This window comes from Piliocolobus tephrosceles, chromosome 14 (assembly GCF_002776525.5).
Source record: "Piliocolobus tephrosceles isolate RC106 chromosome 14, ASM277652v3, whole genome shotgun sequence".
In the NCBI taxonomy this organism is placed as follows: domain Eukaryota; kingdom Metazoa; phylum Chordata; class Mammalia; order Primates; family Cercopithecidae; genus Piliocolobus; species Piliocolobus tephrosceles.
In genome coordinates, this window is record NC_045447.1 from 65,146,670 (window position 1) to 65,168,460 (window position 21,791).

Below are 21,791 nucleotides of genomic sequence, written 5' to 3' on the forward strand. Positions count from 1 at the left end.
AGCCACCCCCCTCAGCATAAGAACCTTTTAAATTCAAAATGCCATAATTTCTGTATCAAGCTCCCTACAAAATATATGCTTAAATAATGTTGGCTTTTAGAAGATTCTGATAAAAATAATATATGATATTTGCAGTTTATATTTTTTGATGACTTAGGATATAAATGTAGGGAGTGATAGTGATCCTCATCATTTTCTTTCTTTAGTAAGGCTGGAAACATACTGGGGAGTAAATGCATCTGTTCTATTTTTGTTTTGTCTGCTTCAGATAAGCCTAGTAATGAGCCATGTTGAAAAAATATATTTGATTAGTGGAACAATGAAAAGAACTAAAAAATGGAAACTCTAAAAGAAACACATTTAATTTCTAAAGAATCCATTCCAAGAGCTTGATTACCCACCTGCTCTCATTAATTGGAATATTTAATCAGCTATGATTGCTTATGATAAATACCTTGGAAGTAACAATGCTGTTGTATTGTTTGACTTTGTCTGAAACCCTTTGGTTGAAGCCAGTGTTTTTCCAAGTTCTCAAATTATTCTAATATATATCTTTGAAAAGAAAAAAGTCAGGTAGAATGGCAAAAAGTAGTCTGGAATTTCCCTGAAATATTATTTCTGTTGGAGGTTTTTAGGGGATACTGAAAATGTCCACTAACATACTTTGTGGGGGGAAAAAACCATGAGCAGCTGACTAACTCTGGCTCCTTCCAGATAGGGAGGGACTGGGTTCCTCTCTCCCCTGGCATGAAGTGCACTCAGGAGGAAGTGGATCTGAACTTGCTGAGATACACACACACTGGGGCAATGAATTCCCAGAATCGAGATAGCTTCACCTTCTACCTTTGGGATGGCGACAACAGGTCCCCTGCTCTTGACTGTCAAATCACCATCAAGGACATGGAAAAAGGTAAAAAGCATGTCTACCAAGGTTTACTGGGATCAACTTTGCTAACTGGTATAAGTGTTCTACATTTGTTTCTTTCTGTCTCTTTCCCTCCCTTCTTTCCTTTTTTCCTGCCACTCTTCATCTTTGAAATTCTATCATTTATGTTTAGATCCTTTGGCTTCTCACCTGCTTTGCTTGGGACCTATGAGGTTCACAGAAGTAGCCAATCCATTCATTATTTTTTAAAGTTTATTGAAAATTCAGCTTTGCATACAATGTGGCTATACAGGCTACTTTAACTGTTAGGATTTTTTTTTTGCTTTAAGTAAAATTTTACCTAATTGATGTGTAACTCTAGTTTTATCGTCAGGAAGTGATCTATCACTGGAAAACGGAGTTTCAAAGGAAAAGTACTTCTCAATAAATGAAAAATATATTTCAAAGTTTAAAAATAATAAAGATAAACTTTGTCATTAGAAAGGCTGGAAGTTGTTGCTTCTTTCACTTTGAAAGTGCTAACATATGCTTTTCAGGGACAGGGAAAGACACTATAAGATAAGCTTCTTGTGAGTTAATTAAGCAGAATGAGTTGTATAAATGGTGAATGGGGGAGAGTTAAATGGTAGATGGAGGAGAGTTTTTTTAAAAAAGCTCAGCAAGGAGGTGTAGAAGCTCTTGATACCCAACTGTTACTACCCTGTGATTTTGCTTCACCTTATGTGAGGATCATATCTCATTCATCTGTGTTATCCCAGGATCTAAATAGTCCCAGGATGAAGCATAATCTTAGATCCTCAGTACATGCTTAGTTGACTGAATGCTTCCCTTTTTTGCTTTGGCTACCAGGAAGCTCAGAGGTAAACTGAATGCTTAAGTGCAATAATAAAAAAAAATTTTGCTTTATGTGTGGCAGAATTGTAATTGTCCTAAAGTTTTAAAAAATTCAGTTTGATCTTGAGGTGTTTACTTTGAGCTATGTAATAATATATTTTATTTGCTTATTTCCTGGTTGTAAATGTGTTCCTTAAAAAAGTCTAATAAATGACTTCAGATAAGCTAGATGTTACTGTACACATTTATCTCTCCCTGCAAAACAACTATGTTCATCATAAATATATGTCCAGGCAAAATGTAATACAAGTAATATATTAGGGCAGACAACTAGTGTATCAGAGTAGGCCACCTTCTCATTGGCTCAGCACAACACAGTTTTACAGTGATATAGGAGAGCTCTGTTCCACATAGTCATCTAGGAACTCTTTATATCTAGACATTCCCATATTCTGAAGGCCTTAGAGTCACTCAGGAAGTGAGATATGGAAGAAAATTAGGGGATGTCATGCACTAGGTGTGAAGGTTGTGTACCTCTCTTGTACACATTCCAGTGACTGAATCACAGTCACATGCCACATTAAGAGAGGCTGGGCAATAGAAACTTTAGCTTTGCACCCAAGAAGAAAGGAAATAAAATTGGCCAGTGCATTGCCAGACTCTGCTGCAATTGACATGTGATTATTTTCTAAAAGGATTTTTGAAAACATATACCAAGTAGACACATTATCCTATTAATATTTTCAGTTCAAAATTTTTCTTCTTTGTTTCCTCTTACAAAGTGGTGTTTTGTCACTGTATAGTTTTTTTTTTTTGTTTTGTTTTTTACTTAACATGAGTTTTTGCAGGTTGCTGCATAACTTTGTAGCCATAATTGTTTATCTCTAAACAAGACTGTACTGAAGAGTTAAATTTAATCACAACCTTAAAATTGAGCATTTGGTTGTTTCCATTTGGGAGCTATTAAAAATAACATTAAGCTTCCCAATTGCTGTGTTGCTGTGTCTTCTGATTTGCACGGTGGCAGAAATGATGTTGAGATCTTTCAGATAAGTTTAGGAGGACATTGTCTATAGTTGACTCTAACCTATAATCTGCCCTTACAGTGCTGAAAAATTGCATCAAGGCAAGAGCTGGTTGCTCTTCCTCCCCTCAGGTCCATTTTCTGCTCCTGGTGAAACCTCTCCTGGGTGCTTTTTGTTTCCCCCACCTAATTCATTCTTCTTACTTCCTTGATGTATTCATCTTGCTTCTCTCTGTAGCATCTGTGGCTAAGGTTTTGACTTAAATTTAGAATGGTCTTTGATTCTATGTAGGACTGAAGTTACATAGCATTTTGAGATAAAAGCATAGTGTATGAAAAGACCAATTTAGTAATCTGAAACAGCATTTTCCAGTTATGACACTATTGACATTTTGGGATGGAGGATTCTTTGTTGCAGGGGACTCCCTTGTGCATTGTAAAATGTTTAGCAGCATCCCAGGCCTCTGCCCTCTAGAAGCCAGTAGCAACTCCCAGTTATGACAACCAAAAATGTCTCCAGACATTGCCAAATGTCCCTTGGGGAGCAAAATTGCTTGTCATTGGGAACCACTGGTTAAAAGAGTACCACTTTGATGGTTTATTTGTATTTCTTATTTCCTCATGAGACTGAATATCTTTAAAAAATTTTTTTGGCCACTGTGTTGTTAAATTCAGAAATGGCTTGGCATTTACATCACATGTTTTTGGATAGTCACCCTTTTAGTATTAGTTCACAAGAGCTCCCTAGATATTAAGGACACTGAACAAAATAATGCAATGTTTAAGAGCCTGTGCTCTAGACTCAGATGGCTTGAGTACAAATTCTCACTCAATGTTTTCTTAATAGTGTGACTACAAGCAGGTGAGTTAGCATTTCTATACCTTAGCTTCCTCATTTATAATCTGGGGATATGATAAGACAATACCTCACAAGAACGTTCTGTACCTGACACAGAGTAGAAGCTCTGTATTTGAGAGATGATCACTTTGTAATGGGCCTCAGGTGAACAAAATTCAATTATAATCCCTAGTTTGTGAAACTGCATCATTGGTCCACGTGTGACCCACTTCTACCTTCCTCAGTCATACATTTAAAAAAAAAATAGTGGTAAATTACACATTACACAAAATACACCATCTTAACCATTTTTAAGTGTACCAGTTCATAGTGTTAAATATATTCATGTTGTTGTCCATCCAATCTCCAGAATTTTTTCATCTCAGAAAACTAAAAGTCTATACCCGTTAGATAATGACTCCTCATTTCCCCCTCCCTGGTAACCATTGTTCTACGTTATGTCTTTATGAGTTTTACTACTCTAGGTACTTCATGTAAGTGGAATCATATAGTATATATCTTTACGTGACTGGCTTACTTCACTTAGCATACTGTCCTCAAGGTTCATGCATGTTGTAGCATGTGCCAGGACTCCCTTCCCTTTTAAGGCTGAGTGGTATTACAGCGTATGTATATGCCACATTTTGTTTATCCGCTCATCTGTTGAGAGGCACTTGAGTTGTTTGCATCTCTTGGCTATTGTGAGTAATCCTGATATGAATATGGTTGTATAAATATACATTTTAAAAATATATCATGAACATTTTTGCAACTACCACACAATTGAAGGACTGGAATATTAATACTAGACATCTTCCTACATTCTCCAGAAAAAAATATGGTTCTAAATTTTGTATTATTTTCTTACTTTTATCATTTTCTCAGCTTGCTCATATAACTAATGAATGTTAATATACTACATCTGTAGTACATCATTCCATGTAGCTGTAGTTCATTCATTTGACTACTGCATGAAATTCAGTTGTATGAATAGAACACAGTTTGTGTATACATTCACTTTTTGCAAAGGCATTTGGGTTGTGTGTAATGCTTTCAATTACAGACAGTACTGCAATGACCATTTGGGTGCATGTCTCCAAGAGTAGCAGGGCAAGTGTTTCTTTCAAGTACATAGCTGGGGTGGAATTGCTGAGTCAAGGCATATGTGAACATTCGACTCTTTACAAAATAATGCCAAATCATGTACCAATTTACACTCTTTCCAAAGTTGTATGCAAGACTCTCTTGATCTATGTCTTCTTCAACACTTTGTACAGTCAGGCTTCTACATCCTTGCCAATCAAAAAGTTATGAGATGACAATTTATCATGATATTTATATTTCCATAATTACTAGTGAGCTTGAGCATTTAAAAATATCTTTACTGGCCATGTGAATTTCTTCTTCTGTGAAATATCTGCTCATGTCTTTTGGTTAACTATTTTTATTCATAATAGTTATATAAACCTTTCTATGTCATATTAATTTTGATTTTTGCACAGTTTTGGCCTTTGTCTTTGGCCTTTGCCTTGCACACAATATATTTTTTGATATGATTCTTGACGATAACCTCTTATGTCATGTAGGTGATATTGTCATCCTTACAAAACCACTCATGGTGTCTAAAGGTGACAGAGGTTTCTTAACAACCACTACTCTCCTGGCTGTGGATGGAACAGACAAGCCTGAGGAACTGCTCTATGTCATCACCTCCCCTCCACGATATGGTCAGGTCGAGTATGTTCACTATCCTGGAGTTCCCATTACAAGCTTCAGCCAAATGGATATAGTGGGGCAGACCGTTTGCTATGTACACAAGAGCAAGGTGACTGTCTCCAGTGACAGATTCAGGTGAGCCCCATGGAAACTTTTCAAACCCCTTCTTTGGATTAATACTTACAGAAAAGGAGATCTGTTAATGTGCTTCACTATAGTAACCATTTTACAAAATATGTGTATCTTACAACATCATGCTGTATACCTTAAATATATAGAATGAAATTTGTTTTTTTAAACAAAGGATAGAAAAGGAGAAAAAAATGAGTCATTTTTCAGCTCTGGTGCAGCTGTGTTTTTCTTTTACTGCCTTGTTGTATGTAAGGTGAAGCCACACAATTAAAATGACAGCAGCAAAGCAAGAAATTCGGGCCTGTTATCAAAAAATAAACACAGTAAACAGATCTTTATGCAAGTTCTGCTATGAGGAGAAATGTGAAAAGCTGAGGCTCCCAGCTAAAGATAGACCTGGAAAAGTAATTTCCCTCTTTTTGGAGTATGTTTTTCTGTCTGACGAAAAGGCATTTATTAGTAAACATTTGGCATAAGCAGACACTGCCTTTTGACACAACGTGTTCTGGTAACTATGTCATAAATCATGTTGTCATAAAGTAGATCATATTTCCCCATAGAAACAATGTTATAATTGGGGACTGCGCACCTGTTCCAGAATTCTGTATCAAATAAATCATTGGAATGAATAACAATCTGGTGAAAAGGCATAGATACAACATTAATGAACATCTACATTCATTTAAAATATGGAAATTTGTTTCAAGTTACATGAGAGCAACTCCAGAAGATCTATAATCTTGTAGCTCTCAAAGCTGGCTGAACCTGAGGTCCTGGAGAGAAACAAAGATCCCCAGGCCGGGCATGAGGACTGGGAAATGTTGGACTTTGAGCGAACCATTGTGCACAATCCAGTTTTGAGATTTTGGTTTGTCTATTGTACACCCACACTTTTGGCTCCTGGTGTAATTTTTACCATGTCACAATACAGTCTTCTAAAGAGCACTATAAAATAACATAAATGGAGCATACTCCTATATTATTCAATAGGTTCCCATAAACTATCAAGTATCACTGTCACACTCATGTTCAAATATCACTGTCCTCTATCTTACTTTTACCTATCTAAATTCAATATGTCTGCTCTGATAAACACTGGTTAAATGTCAGTAAAGAGGATGCTGCTCACCTTTTTAGCATTAAAATGATTTTTGAAAGCTGATTTGGATAATCCAACAAAACAAAACAAAACATCTCAGAAAGTTGGAACTAATATCTTATTTTTTTCTCTTGATAAATGTCCTTTAACAAGCAGGTAATCATTTAATTGATCAATATTTTAACTAGTTCAGTCTTTGAGTGTTGCTAAGCATTCATTAAAACGTGAGATGTGGGGATTCCTTTTCAAGCTGGCTGTTTTGTTTGAGAGGTGGAATAGTGAAGTTAAGATACAGGCTTGGGGGCAAGAACTGCCTGAGTGACTCACAACTCTGTGACCTTCATCAGGTTACACAACCTCCTGTGCTCTTGTTTACTCTTCTATGAAATGGAATGATACTCGTAGCACCTGCCTCACAAGGTTGTGGGAGGTTTATATGAGCTTATGCATGTAAAGTATTAGTAGAACAACACCTGGCACATAGGAAGAACTAAGTAAGTGTTAGCTATTACTATTATTGTCATTGTTGTTGTCATTATGTTCTTTCCTTGACGACCTTCTTACTTCCAATCTTTGTAACACCAAGTATGATCTTGAAGGAGGAAAGGAGTTACCAAGAGGAGCAATGATTGTTCTTTTTTTCCTGTTTGCTAATGGAGGCTGGGTGCTTCTTGGCTTAATACGTTTGTATCAGATCCAGGGCTTTTAATTTTACACGCATTTCTGGAACTTCTAGCTTCTTTCCTTTCCTGCTTCCCTCTGTCAATGCCTACAGAACAGTCTGCTGAAGACATTAGTGACTGTCTTGAAGAAACCAGTGACCTTGCTGGAGAACACAGGACTGAATGCATAAAGATGTTGAGAAATGAAGGTTAGATATTAATAGAATGGTGAGAATGAAAAACAAAACCTCCGCATATAAGGATTGGCAATACTGTAAAAATTTCCTAATTTGCATCTAGAGAAAGTCTTATTAGATGGCATTTTAGAAATCATTTATCCCAGGAATTTCTACATTTCTAGATCCTCAGATAATTGCCAGAGAGAACTACAAAATGCATATTCTTGGGCCTTACCCCAGAGAGGCAACTTTGGTAAGTCCAGTCTCAGGCCCAGAAATCTGTATTTTTGAAAGATATCTTCAGGTAATTCTAATGCAGTCAGGACTAGCCATCAATGGTCTGGTCCAGTCTGTTGTTCTGAATATGTTCTGAGGAGCCTCAAGAATTTATGGAAGTTGAGGCTGGGGTGGTGACTCACGCCTGTAATCCCAGCACTTTAGGAGGCAAGGCGGGTGGATCACCTGAAGTCAGGAGTTGGAGACCAGTCTGGTCAACATGGTGAAACCCCATCTCTACTAAAAATACAAAAAATTAGCTGGGAGTGGTGGCGGGCGCCTGTAATCCCAGCTACTCAGGAGGCTGAGGCAGGAGAATCGCTTGAGCCCGGGAGGCAGTAGTTGCAGTGAACCAAGATGGCACCACTGCACTCCAGCCTGGGCAACAAGAGCAAAACTCCATCTTAAAAAAAAAAAAAAAAGAATTTATAGAAGCCTTTTTAGGGCCTCCCAGAGACTGAGGTTCTGGGGCCTTCAGCCCCATGTACTGATGGAACTTAGGTGTGTGTGTTGTATGTGAGTGTATGAGTGTTGACACTAAAAACAATACTATAAATACTATAAAACTAAATATAAGAAAACAAATTTTTTGTGCTTGCTAATATTCAGTTTTCAGTAGTTAAAAGATTTCCTTTTAACCAAATACATTGATTCAAGTTAAAAATTGAATTGATAGCAAACTAGTAAATAATAAGAGTACACATAGTACAGGCATATGGCAAAAATATGGTGTCAATTACTCAAGATTAGGAAACAAGGTTTTAGGGAGAAAATAAACAACAAAGGCTGAAAAGCATTGATTTGGTCCAATCCCTTATTTACACGTAGGAAATCTAGTGTTGCCTGAACACCTGCAATGCACCAGAGAATGTCCTGGACTCTTTTTTGTACGTTATTTTTCTTAAGCCTTATGCTACCACCTTGCGAGAGATGCAGTAGTGTTCCCATTTTACACATGAGAAAACCAAGGTTCCAAGAGGCAAAGGAAGTCACCTAAACTGATATAACTGAGTATCACTGCTGAATTTGGGGCTCAGAGCTCATTTCCAGTGGAAGGTTCTTTCCATTATACCTCGTTGTACCAAAAATTTGTGGAGAATATGCATTTGTGCGAAGGAACCTCCTCAATGTGTCATTCTGATATTTGGCCAGCAGTTTTACATATTTATAATGGAAGAGCCTAGCATCTGCCCAAGACCCGAATTTTAATCTTGTCATTTCACTAACCCAGTCACGAACTGCTATGTTGTTTGTCAAGTGGCGCTAAACCAAAGCTGAAAGCCTGTTTTAATGAAAGTGTGATCATGGTGCTTTTTAAAAATTAAATATATGCAACCAATCTAATCACCTAAATTTATGTTGCTTGCTGTTAAATTTGGCAAGGAATTTGGCTGGGTAGAAGAGATAAATTCTGTGGCAGAGGATTTTCCCCCTTCCCTTTTTAATGTAAGCTATGGCAGCATTAATTAAATGGGGGAGTTTAATAGTCAGATTTTACCTTCTGCAAAAATATTTTGTGAATCATAAATTTCTCCTGCATTGTTTGGTGCTGCTGGCCTGGAAGAAAGATTTGGCAGCGTGTTCTAGGACAGATGACACCGAGTGATTAGCAAGCTGACTTCAGCTGCTGGCAGCCGGGTACTAAAAGAACATGCTAATGTCCTCCATTTTGACATGCCGGCTGGACTTTTTTTTTTTTTTTTTTTCTGAGGAGCTGGCGCTATTTATGATTCCATTTTTATCTCTTAAATGCCATGACAGATGGCAGCTTCTTCAGCCAACTCTATTGCCAGGCAATGCAGAAAGCTTGAAAGCACCGTGGTAATGGTGAAATCAGACCAGGCAGGCACCCCAGTCAAATCTGAGAGTCATTCCCCAAATTTCATGAGAACAGTGGTCATCTTGGCTGCATCTCTTCTCAGGGGGATGTAATAAGGGAAATTAAACAAAATGGACCCACAGAAGGGCTGCTACCACCAACTTCTTCACCTCAGAATGGATACCAGCATAGCAATGGCTTTAAGGTTTTAAACCTTGAGAATATATTTGGAGGATTTAGGGGCGGGGATATTTGGAAGACCATCTGATCGGTCAGCTTTTCTAGACATGAACAGCTCTGACCTTGTTTGACTTGTTCTGCTAGCTTTATTTTGACCGGGAACTCAACCGTAACCATTCACTCTGTCCCTCTCTCTGATGATGCCTCTCTGCCTGTGAGTAGTTTGCACTGTTACTTGTGAAAGTGGAATGATGTGTTTGATCCAGTCATGTTTAGAAATTGCATCATTTTCACCCCTGGCTTATTAGCTTTAGGTCAGCACAGACAGCTGCCTTGGTGTCCCAGATGGGAGCACTGGCCTCAGAAAACATATTTCTTACTCTTCTGTGGTCTGTGGCCCGCGTGCCCTCATTCCCATCTGTCTGATGGCAGGCTGCCTGTTTCCAACGTGGGCAGATCGCGATCATCCAGCAGGGAGGGGTTTGAGATGGACAGCCTGGATCATAAGACAACTTCAGTGATCTCACAGAGGCCATGCACACATCGAGTAGATGTGGCCATCCTGAGATGAGCTTTGAGGACCCCGTCAGGCATTTTTGCAGTTCAGTCTCCAGAGAGAAAAGTCAGAATTAGATATTTAAGATGGCTACCTCTGATGGAGTCCCTGGCACTCACTCAAGCTTGCATTTGGCTTTGTTGCTCTTGGTCCCATCTCTCCCCTTCTTTCTTCTTCCTTCTCTGCTGATATTTGACAAACTTTTAATAGTGCACAATGTCTGTAGCTCTACAATTAATGCTAATGCTAAAAATACACGTCCTTTGGCTTACATTTACACTAACGTACCAATGGCTGATTTAACCCTCTCCACAGAGCACATTTGATATAGGAATCTGGTAAGGAATAGAGAGCCAGTTTCTTTGTGAAATAGAGTAGAATGAGAGGTGTGAAACATATTTCTGGAGGGGGAAAATGGGAAAAAGGGAACTTGGAGGCACTGAGGGAGCACCTAGCCTCCTTCTTATTTTATCGTGTGTGAAATGATAGGATCGGGGGGGAATAGGAAAAAGTAACAGAAAAACAATAGAATAAAGGCATAACTCTGTTCTCAGGCTCTGCCTGAGAAATAAAGCATAATTTTATACCTAAAAATGTGTATCAATTTACTTTTGAAACTGTGAAGGTGACTAAGTAAAAAGTTTGAAGAACAGACATATTTTTCTAGGTTCCTTTATTTTCTTTTTTTTTAATTATTTTCCTTTTTTAAGATGGGGTTTTGCCATGTTGCCCAGGCTGGTCTCAAACTCCTGAGCTCGAGCGCTCCACCCACCCCAGCCTCCCAGAGTGTCCAGACTATAGGCGTGTGCCACTGGCCTCTTTTCCTTTCCTTTATCTTCGTTTCTTTTCTTTTCTTTCTTTCTTTCTTTCTTTCTTTCTTTCTTTCTTTCTTTCTTTCTTTCTTTCTCTTTTTTCTTTCTTTTTTTTTTTCTCTTTGAGACAGGGTCTCTCTCTGTTGCCCAGGCTGGAGTGCGGTGGCATGTTCATGGCTCACTGTAGCCTCGACCTTAGCCTCGACCTCCCAGGATGAAGTGATCCTCCCAACTCAGCCTCCCTGGTAGCTGGAGCTACAGGCACGCACCACCACACCCAGCTAAATTTTGTTTTTTTTGTAGAGAAAGGTTTTTGCCATGTTACCCAGGCTGGTATCGAACTCCTGGACTCAAGCCATCTGCCTGCCTCAGCCTACCAAGGTACTGGGTTTACGTGCATCGGCCACTGCACTGGCATCTTTTTTAAAATAAATAATTGATTTTATAAATACCTCATGATCCAGTGACGAAATTGCCCAATTTGTTAAAAATATACTTATCAAAGGTTTAATTTCACGAAAGGAAAACTGACTGGGTTGTTTTAAGGAAACTATGTGATTTTGCTCTATCTATAATTCTAAAGGTAATTGAATACCTTTACAAACTGTAAAAAATGCTGCTATGGGGGAAATGTATCAGGTTTCATTCTTTACAAGTCTAGGTGTGTGAAATGTCAAAGTATACTTTATTTGTTGTATTTCATTTAGCAGTTTTAACTTTTTGGACACATATTTCTTTTTCTTTGCATCAAATCAGACATGTTTTCCTTGTCGGCAGTCTTATTAACTAGATAATTAGAAAACTAAAAAACTTCAGCATAGCCTTCAAAGCAATATCAGTACTCAGCCAAACTCATCTCTTTTTACTTTTTGTCTAACTGCCTTCCCCAAGTCTGTGGTCGCAGGCAGGCTGGTTGACTAATTGCTCTCACACTATCTGGTTTCAGATTTCTTCATACTTAAAAGGATCGATGCTCAAACCCCGAAGGACAAGACACATTTCACAAAGAATAAGGAGACTGTTATTCAAATCTGCCAGATTTGTAAAATAAATATAAATGCTATAACTTCTCTAGTTAAAAAAGAAGCACCAAAGAAAATATACAATTTAGATAGGTATATACAATTTATACATAAAAATGTTATATTAATTTATATATTCTACAAAAACATTATTTTTAGAGATTTTTGTGTCAGTGGAATAGAAGAGTCCATCCTCCACGAATATTTCCAGCAACTATGGTACATGGAGAAAAGCTAATAAGACACAACTCTGATTATTTCTAAGTACGTTTCTTTGGTGTACAGTGAATTTGCCAGTCCCATTTGATAGTAATGATTTCCTAACTTTTTGGAGTTTTAATATTGTGCCTTCTTTGCATAATTTCATGATACTCTTAATTCTTATTAAAATAAAAATTATATGTTGAAATGCTACAAAGATCATTTAAATCAGTGTTATTGTGAAACTGTCTTCAGTAGAATGTGATTTCATGATCAATATAATCAAAAGCATGTTATGGTATCACAAATTTAAGACTATAAGAAAGATTTTGCTTATCTCAAATGCGTATCATTTCAGCTTTCTTTTTACAGTTTTGCAGTGGTGCTCAGGCATCACAACTCTTTTTGGTGGATTGTTAAGCCAGCATTTATTTTAAACTCTGCAAGAGTAGAGGGTGCAGGGATCAGAAGACCTGCATTCTAGTCTCAGCTTCATCTCCTACCTGCCTTATGATCTCCCACCAACTTTCTGAACCTTTCTTTGAAGCAGGAAAATAATCCTTGTGTAGCATAACTCTCACCTGTCTTACAGGGAGAAAGTACAGAAGCACATGTAAACTGTAAGAGATTAGGGCCTCCCGTAATATTTTAGAGTTGGGTGGTACTTAATGATCTTCTGGTCCATCCCATTCATTTTTCAGAGCTGTGGAAATGAGGCCTGGAAGGGGAAGATGATTTAAGTGAGATTACGTGTCTGAGAAATGTGATCTGCTATTAAGAAATCTACCATAAAAACGTATGAGTAGAATGAATTAGCTAAATTCAACCCATTTATCACTTTAATCTATTGGCCTCCCAGTTATCAGACTTACAACTTTATTACACACCCATGAAAAAAAATGGAAAAAATATAAATAAATAAAGGAGGTATACTCTTCAAATTCATATGATGAGTCTCATTGGATGTGAAATTTTTATGTGGTGCAAGGCACATTAAGCACTGATGAGCCTGAGAAATAGGATTATCAGAATTCCCCTGTTGTATCACATGGGTCTATCGTTAATGTTGTTGGGAAAATATTCTTGGGTGTAGAATGGTCCATTTATGCATTACTCTAGTGACTGGTTTAATGATAGGGATTCTTCTGCAAGATCTGCCCTTGATTTTTCATTTGAGTCACAACACGACATACCCTTTAGTAAAGGTGTGTATTGTTATCGTTTCATTTCAGTAGATGGTGACACAAGAATCCATGCTGAAGGCTGCCTTGCCTCTCTTTGCCAGATTCATCATCAGCAATGGACTGCGGACCGAGCATGGGGTGTTTGAGATCGCACTGGCGACTGTGGACAGAGCCCTGCCCGTGGTAACCAGGAACAAGGGGTTGAGACTGGCCCAGGGGGCCGTGGGCCTGCTTTCCCCTGACCTCCTTCAGCTGACCGACCCTGACACAGCTGCGGAGAATCTCACCTTCCTCTTGGTTCAGCTCCCCCAGCATGGCCAGCTCTACCTGTGGGGAACAGGGCTACTTCAACACAATTTCACCCAGCAGGATGTGGACAGCAGGAATGTGGCCTATCGGCACTCAGGAGGGGACTCCCAGACTGACTGCTTTACTTTCATGGCCACAGACAGGACAAACCAAGGCTTTGTTGTGAATGGGAGAGTGTGGGAAGAACCTGTTTTATTCACCATTCAGGTAAGTATGAAAAACACAGTTCATCTGCCAGAGATGTGAAAACAGTGACATCAAGAACCTTTTTTTTTTTTTTTTTAGACTGAGTATTGCTCTGTCACCCAGGCTGCAGTGGTGCAGTGACATGATCTTGGCTTACTGCAGTCTCCACCTCCTGGGCTCAAGCGATTCTCCTGCCTCAGCCTCCCAAGTAGCTGGGACTATAGGCATGTGCCACCATGCCCAGCTAACTTTTTTGTATTTTTAGTAGTGACTAGGTTTCACCATGTCGGTCAGGCTGGTCTCGACCTCCCCCTGACTTCAAATGATCCACCTGCCTCGGTCTCCCAAGGTGCTGGGATTACAGGTGTGAGCTACCACGCCTGGCCAAGAACTATGTTTTAATTTCCTTTCCTCTTTAATTCAAATACAGATTATGCATCTACAGCACAAACAGCATATTAATGTGAATGAAAGAGATATGGTGCCCACATAGGTGCTAATGACTGACTGTGAGTGTCGATGGTAGCACAGAAAGGAGCAAAAGCTGTGGGCTTTGGAGCCAGACAGACCTAGGTTTGAATTTCTGCTTTGCAATGTATTAACTGTCTGACCTTAAAGAATTCATTAACTCTTCTGAATCTACTTTTCCTTCTTTGAAAAACATGCCTACAGCATTGTGGTGAGAATTCAATAGGATTAGGTATCCAAAGCAGTAGCATATGGCCTGAAACATATTTGATGTTGAAACTTACGAGGCAGCATCTTTACACTATTACACATGTAATAATGATGAGGGTAATAATAGCAGCAATTGCAGTAGTGTTAACTGCAGGCCAGACCCACTCCACATAAATCTTATTTGATTCTCATAAAACTCATATGAAGCAAGTTTTGTTATTGACATTTTATAGATGAGGATACAAGTTCAGGAGTTAAATAATTTGATCAAATACACACAAAGACCTCAAGTCTTTCTGATCTCAAATTCTGTGTCCTTTCTATGACACTACGCTGCCACATTTGATGACTATTACAAGGATTCCTAGAGGGCATAATGTGTTTTTCTTTTTTAAGTCAAAACACATCAAGTATATTCTGGCTCTCAAACCCTTGAATCTACTCTCCTTGGAAGTAATTCACCCTCTTCTACACACTCTCACCAAACACAAAATAATTAAAATTTATCTCTCACTTCAGAATACTTTCTGACTAGTAAAATAGTTACATTTTTCCGTTGCTCTGAGACAGAGAGAGAGAGAGAGAAAGAAAGAGACAAAGAGACATTTACTTTAGGAAATTGGCTCATGGCTCATGCAATTTTAGGGCCTGGCATGTCCAAAATACACAGGGCAGGTTGGCAGGCTACAAATTTCTTCCTTTCTTTCTTTCTTTCTTTCTTTCCTTCTCTTCCTTTCTTTCCTTTCTTTCCTTTCTTGATGGAATCTTGCCTGTTGCCCAGGCTGGGGTGCAGTGGCGCCATCTTGCCTCACTGGACGCTCCGCCTCCTGGGTTCACGCCATTCTCCTGCCTCAGCCTCCCGAGTAGCTGGGACTACAGGCACCTGCCATCACACCTGGCTATTTTTTTGTATTGTTTTTAGTAGAGACGGGGTTTCACCGTGTTAGCCAGCATGGTCTCGATCTCCAGACCTCATGATCCGCCCGCCTCAGCCTCCCAAAGTGCTGGGATTACAGGCTACAAATTTCAGCATGAGTTAACGTTGCAATCTTTAGCCCAGAGGAAGTCTGGAGGCAACATTCCTTCCTTTTTGGGGGACTTCAGTCTTTTAAGGCCTACAATTGATTGGTTGAAGCCCACTTGCATTACAGAGAGTGATCTCTTTACTCAAAATTTACTGATGTAAACATTAATCCCATCTAAAACACACCCTGTGAAGTTGACGCATAAAATGAAGCCTCACAGTCTATCTATGAGGGAAGCCTTGAGAGCATAGAGTGGGTGCTGCATAAGTCCTTGGCAGTCAGGAGGTCCAGAAAATGCAATGAAATGATGCACTGGGAGAAGAAAGAAGATATTGACATCGTGGACACAGTAAGAAGCACTTTGTATTAAAATTATTATTTTTATTTTTAATCATATGTTTTAATTGATCTTAGTCACATTCCCTCTTCAGTCTGTTAGTGTCTTTTTTTTTTTTTATTCCTAACTCCCTAACCTAGGTTGAGACCTGTCTCTGTACTGTCCCACCAGGGATACTTTTCTGGGTCTCTTTGGCTGCAAATTTATATGAATTATAAATTCTGAGTGTAGACGTCACAGTTCCTTCCTACACTCCATAGCACAGATGGAAAAGAGGATGGAGATTGGGGAAAGTACCAGAACTTGAATCAGGTCTCTCCCAACACCAACACTCATCTTAAAGAGCATGGCTATTATAAGAGAGTTATCTTTTGGAAGTTGTGGAATTTACTGATAGGAAAATGTTGGACATATATTGTAAAGTTTCTTTTTTTGTCAAAAGTATAAGGCTTTCCTTGCAAAAAAAAAAAAAAAAAAATCATTATGTGTAAAAACCCCACAAGGTAAGCTTCAGACTTCCTCTCGTAATTCCCCAGAACCCTCAGTCTCTCTGAGCAGAGAAGTCGAGAGCCTTTAGAAAGTGACTGAACCCACCAGCAGTGGAGGAGAGATGATGCCCTCAGTATCTTGCCTTCAGGAGCTTTTTCTGCCAAGACAATATGGATGTTGACCGCCACTGAGTGGTAAACTGGTCCAAATAAGTCTTCCAGCTATGGGTAAACTAGTTTTCTGGTGGTACCTGAGTAACTGAGGGCCAAACTACTGCAAAACACAGGTGTATTTAACTGACACCATCACAACCTGACATTCATTTTGTAGGAAATCTTTTCTGTCTGACCAAAATTATTGCAACTGATGCAACCTGTACTTCTCCTTTAAAGGGGTCAGGTGAGGGAGAAAAACGTCATGCCATTGCTTTCTGTGCATTTCCTGTAAATACAACACAAGTTATCAAAGGATAGAGCTTTCTTTTAAAAAAATCTAGAAACCCAGTATTTAAAAATGCTTCTGGTGTACTGAGCCAGAAAATCTACTTTTGACAAAGCTAGAAGTTGAATAAGACCTAGGATATATTTTAATGTGACCAGAGACATGATGGGACCGTGTTGCTAGAGTTTAGATGTTTTTTTAAAAACACATGATCACAATAGGCATTTATTACTTTCGTAACACTTTCATTTGTAAGGAATTATAACATCCAAAATGAAAATAAAACAACCATCCTACATTCAGCTATTCATTTGGTATCAACTTTGGGTATTTTTTATATGGCTTAGAAGTACTTTAATTTTCCTCTTCTTCCACTAACCATCTCTCTTACTGGCCACATGGTTGTGGGAGCTTCCTCCCTCATAGGCCACAATGACAATTTGACACCCAACCTCACTGCTCTGAAAGTTGCCACCCATACTCTTCAGGAGAGAAGAATGACTGACTTTTGAAAATGTTTGTTGCTTTTTCGGTTTATAAAATAAGTATGTATTGTAAATAATTCATAAACTACAAGAAAAAAAAATTCTTGACGACCATACCACTCCAAAAACTTTTGTTGGGGGCTTTCTTCCATTCTTTTATTTTGTTCAATTAAAAATGGGATGATATTATATATACTATTTTTTATGCATACTGCCTGTTTCCATCTTCATGTATTTTAAACATTTCCTTATGTCATCAACTATTCCTGATAGTTCTTGATAACTAATCATATTCCTGATAGCATGATTTTTAAAGGCTGCTTGGAGCTCAGTCTCAGGTGGAGATGGTTTATAAACCCCCTGGTGGACTTTTTATTCTTTTTGTAAATTGCTTTTATAAGTAGTATTTTAGTGAATATATATCCAATCATTTTTGCATACATATCTGTTTCTGCAAGATACAGAAAAATTTTCACTGTTTTGTACCCCTACCAGCAAAATATAAAAATATCTGTTTCTTCACGTATTCATCAGCGTGAGTTATAATTATTTCTGTTTTTTTTTTTTAAAGAATCTTGCCAATTTGAGAGGAAAAAATGGTTGGTTGTGACAAAATTTCTTATGAAATAAACAGAGGAGGAGCTGTAATCTTTCCCCACCCCAAAACAAATGAACACATTTGTACAAATCTCCCAGACTTTTGCCTATGTCTGTACAAACATTATGTATAGATAAATATATATTTTTAACAAAAATAGTATTATAATTATATTCTAATTCTATTCTGCAACTTGCCAGGTTTTTCAGTTAACACAAAATTGTGGAAATTTTTCATCATCAATTCATTTTCTCCCTTATTCTTTTTAATAGCTACAGAGTAGTTCATTGTATCATAATACACAAAAATATACATGGTCTTATCATTGACATGAATTCTTTATTTTGCTAGGGCAAAGTAAGATTTACAGTAGTATCAGTTTGGTGTAAATGAAATTAAGAACCGAGAGATTAGGAGTGAGGGGAATGAAAATTCTTTTACATATTTTCTAGTATCAGTGGTGAATCTGTTCTAATCCATCCAACCCTGCTCTGTCCTTAACCTACAACAGTCATCTTGCAAATGCAAGATGCACTGGGCTCCATACAGACTAAACAAAGTCCTCTGTTGTGTTTGAACCTACACTTCTGTTCTCACTTACGAGTAATTGCTCATCCACCATCTTCACAAATCTAGTCCACTTATTCAGCTACCTGGCTCTCATCCTCAATGAAACAAATATGCAAATGTCTAGAAATAATCACCTTTCACTTTTCCCTTACTGAGGTATCTCTATTTTTATTCAACATTTTTGCCAGTTGAAAAAAAGACATGCCAAAAAATTTTTCTATGTATTTGTAAACCCTCACAATTTTGTGTCTGTAAATCACTAAACACCAGGAAAATCGGGGAAGTTCTTGTGTGGAGTTAATCTGAAGTCTGCTCTAGAATTCTTGGGTCAATTTTAGTGTTTTAATTTAATAGACATTCCCTGGGCTTCTGTTATGGTTCAGGCACTGTGCCAAGTACAGGGAATCCATGGCGGTAAAAGACCTGATGCCTGCCCCCTCGGAACTTGTATTCCTAAGTGGGAGTCAGGCAATAGATAAATTGGTAAAGTGGGGTCAAGGATTACAGTGGAAAGTTGGCCTCTGTTCCAAGCACTGTAATATTTGCTGAGGCCGTTGTGAACAGCACAGTCTTTAACAGGAACCCGCTAATGAGGAGTAGAAGGAATCCAAAATGCGGGACAGGAGTAGAAGGAATCCAAAATGTGTGTCATTGTTGAACCAGTAAAGCCCAACGTTGCATGGGGGTGAGGGGCCTTTGGCTAACATTGTATGTCATTGTTGATGATCCAGGTGGACCAACTGGACAAAACAGCTCCTCGTATCACACTCTTGCATTCCCCTTCTCAAGTGGGGCTCCTGAAAAATGGCTGCTATGGGATTTACATCACTTCCCGCGTGTTGAAGGCATCAGACCCTGACACTGAGGACGATCAGATCATCTTTAAAATTCTACAAGGCCCAAAACATGGACATCTGGAGAACACAACAACAGGTACTGGCTTCCTTAGTCCTTATAATTGCTCATTTTAAAATACCCAGTGGCTGGCAGAGCTAGAGAGTAATTTAATTAAGTGCAGGCCCATTTGGTAAATACTCCCCAGGGCTTACTGATAGATGCAGTTGGTAAATCAATATTGGTCCTAAAGAGGGTTTGGGGCTGAGCCTTCCTAAATTTATCCTTACTGGAAGAACCAAATACTGATATACAACTGTTGATTATTTATAATTTTTTTCTCAACAGCTGATTATAGTATATTCAAAGTGTCAGGACCAGTTTCCTATTTGTGACCAATTTTTTCTTCTGTCATGAATTCTAAATGACTCTAAATGATGTCAGATTTTTTTTAAAGTTCTTGGTTTTTTCCTAATGGTTTCTCTGGATTGTATATTATTTCTCCTTTATGAACACAATGATCATAATATATCATTAAACAGGACGGCACCGAATTACGGATTTTTATTACAGTATCTTTCCATTCTCCTTCTCTTTATTTTTATATTTTTTAAGGCAAATATTTCTGAAGCAGTCAATTTAATGCCTAATTTAAACTTGTTGCATTTGATTTTTAAGATAGTTACGGTAATGCTAATTTCTTCTTGTAAAATGTACCTTAGCTGTTTTTTAAAGCTGTGTTTAAAATAAAATAGCCATACAGTTTTATTAGCTCTTATTTAATGTTTTGTTTGATTACCCATGATATTCATTTATTTCTTTTTTGTAGGTGAATTTATCCATGAGAAATTTAGCCAAAAGGACTTAAACAGTAAGACTATTCTTTACATCATAAACCCATCTTTGGAAGTAAATTCAGATACCATGGAATTTCAAATCATGGACCCCACAGGGAACTCGGCCACTCCTCAAATGTAAATTCTCTTGCTTATTCGGTAGTCCTGCATGTTACATCCAGAATGTATCTGAATATTAGGAAAGTGAAATGTTCTTTTAAAAACAGAACCCAAGATGTTAAATTAATAGACCGTTCCACAAGCTCATTGGAATTTACTTTGGAGAATTAATTTTCTTTTTATTACTGCTTGATAATAGGAAAGCCAATAGCTTTACAAAGTACAGAAACATTAAAAACTAAGTTGACATTCATGTTATGCATGTCAGTGTATACACTTTTATACACAGGGAGGTTTCTGTCTTAACAATTCACTAGCATCCAACAACTGAGTTTACAGGTTCATATAGCAATTGCGCAGCAAGAGGTCACTCTAGGACCGTGTTGGTAACTATAGCCTTCTAAAATGTCTGTGGTCGGAGAAATGAGGTAGTCAAGAAGAATTAGCCAAATATCTTCTCTTTTTCTTATGAAGAAAATTACAATTACCTGACAGTACGTTTATAAGGTGATAAACTTATCTTAGGTAAGATGAAGATAGTGTAAAGAGGAAAACAGACTTTGGAAGTTGTGTAAAGGGTTTGACCCTTAAAATAGCAAAAGTAACAAATCTTCAAAATTAGCAAGATTAACAGACCACAGCAATTTCACTGACTGGGTCCCTATTCTAGACTTTTCTTGAATGTAGACCCTGAATAGCTTACTAGCTAACAGATAGTCATAGAAAGGTCTGTCAGAGTCCAGTTCTTCTGGTACTGTGCCCTTTTTATTGTTTGTTTTGCTTGTTTTCGATACCCTTCCCAGATACCCCAAAGAAAAGGTGTTCACTTATCCTTGTTTTAGTAGTCACCATATCCTAGTCATACTAAGCATCGTAAGTGATACAGCTCTGTTATACTCCTTTTATGATGGAGTATAGACTAAGAAAAGAAAGCCGAGAAACTCCTCTGCAGTCTTCAGAATTGCATTTTCTTTCGGATCCTGAATTGTAGTTCTAAAATTTGACCAGCAGAGGTCACTATAGTCATTGTCAGAAAAAAAGCCAGCATCCTTTTCTTAGCAAAACACTTTCCCAGGGTCCCACTGCGTTGCCCTGATAAAATGTAGAGCCTGGCCCAGATTTATTAACTCCACAGACTTTTATCCCGTGGCTACTATATGCCGGGTGGACAGTACTAGGAGCTGGGGAATAGGTTAGAACAAAGTAGACCTGGCTCCTGATATTAAAATGTAATCTTGAGATTACAAAATATCAAACAGATGACCTCCACCCATTAAACTGTCTTTGCCTAAGAGAAATAATTCCTCAGGATCACAATCTTTATAGAAAAATATGTCAACTATTTGCAACGTTAGACAAATATCTTCCAATTCTCAATAAAATGTTAAAAAAAAAAAAAAAAAAAAAACCTGCTCCAAAAACATTAATACATGGACTTTCCTTTTTTTTTTTTTTTTTAACAT

At 38.0% G+C, this 21,791-nt stretch overlaps 1 protein-coding gene across 3 annotated transcripts in view; it reads left to right on the forward strand.

Moving 5' to 3' along the window:
- The window catches only part of FREM1 (FRAS1 related extracellular matrix 1), a 168,478-nt gene that overhangs the window by 111,555 nt on the left and 35,132 nt on the right, over positions 1–21,791 (forward strand). Inside the window, exons 22-26 of one of the 3 annotated variants that reach the window (XM_023213375.2) lie at positions 715–910; positions 5,169–5,433; positions 13,522–13,936; positions 19,270–19,471; positions 20,202–20,346. In XM_023213375.2, the coding sequence (XP_023069143.2) occupies positions 715–910; positions 5,169–5,433; positions 13,522–13,936; positions 19,270–19,471; positions 20,202–20,346 (1,223 nt within the window). Of the gene's footprint in view, positions 1–714; positions 911–5,168; positions 5,434–9,354; positions 9,860–13,468; positions 13,937–19,269; positions 19,472–20,201; positions 20,347–21,791 lie in introns of those variants that run through there. The other 2 variants (XM_031934074.1, XM_031934075.1) reach the window with 2 other exon arrangements.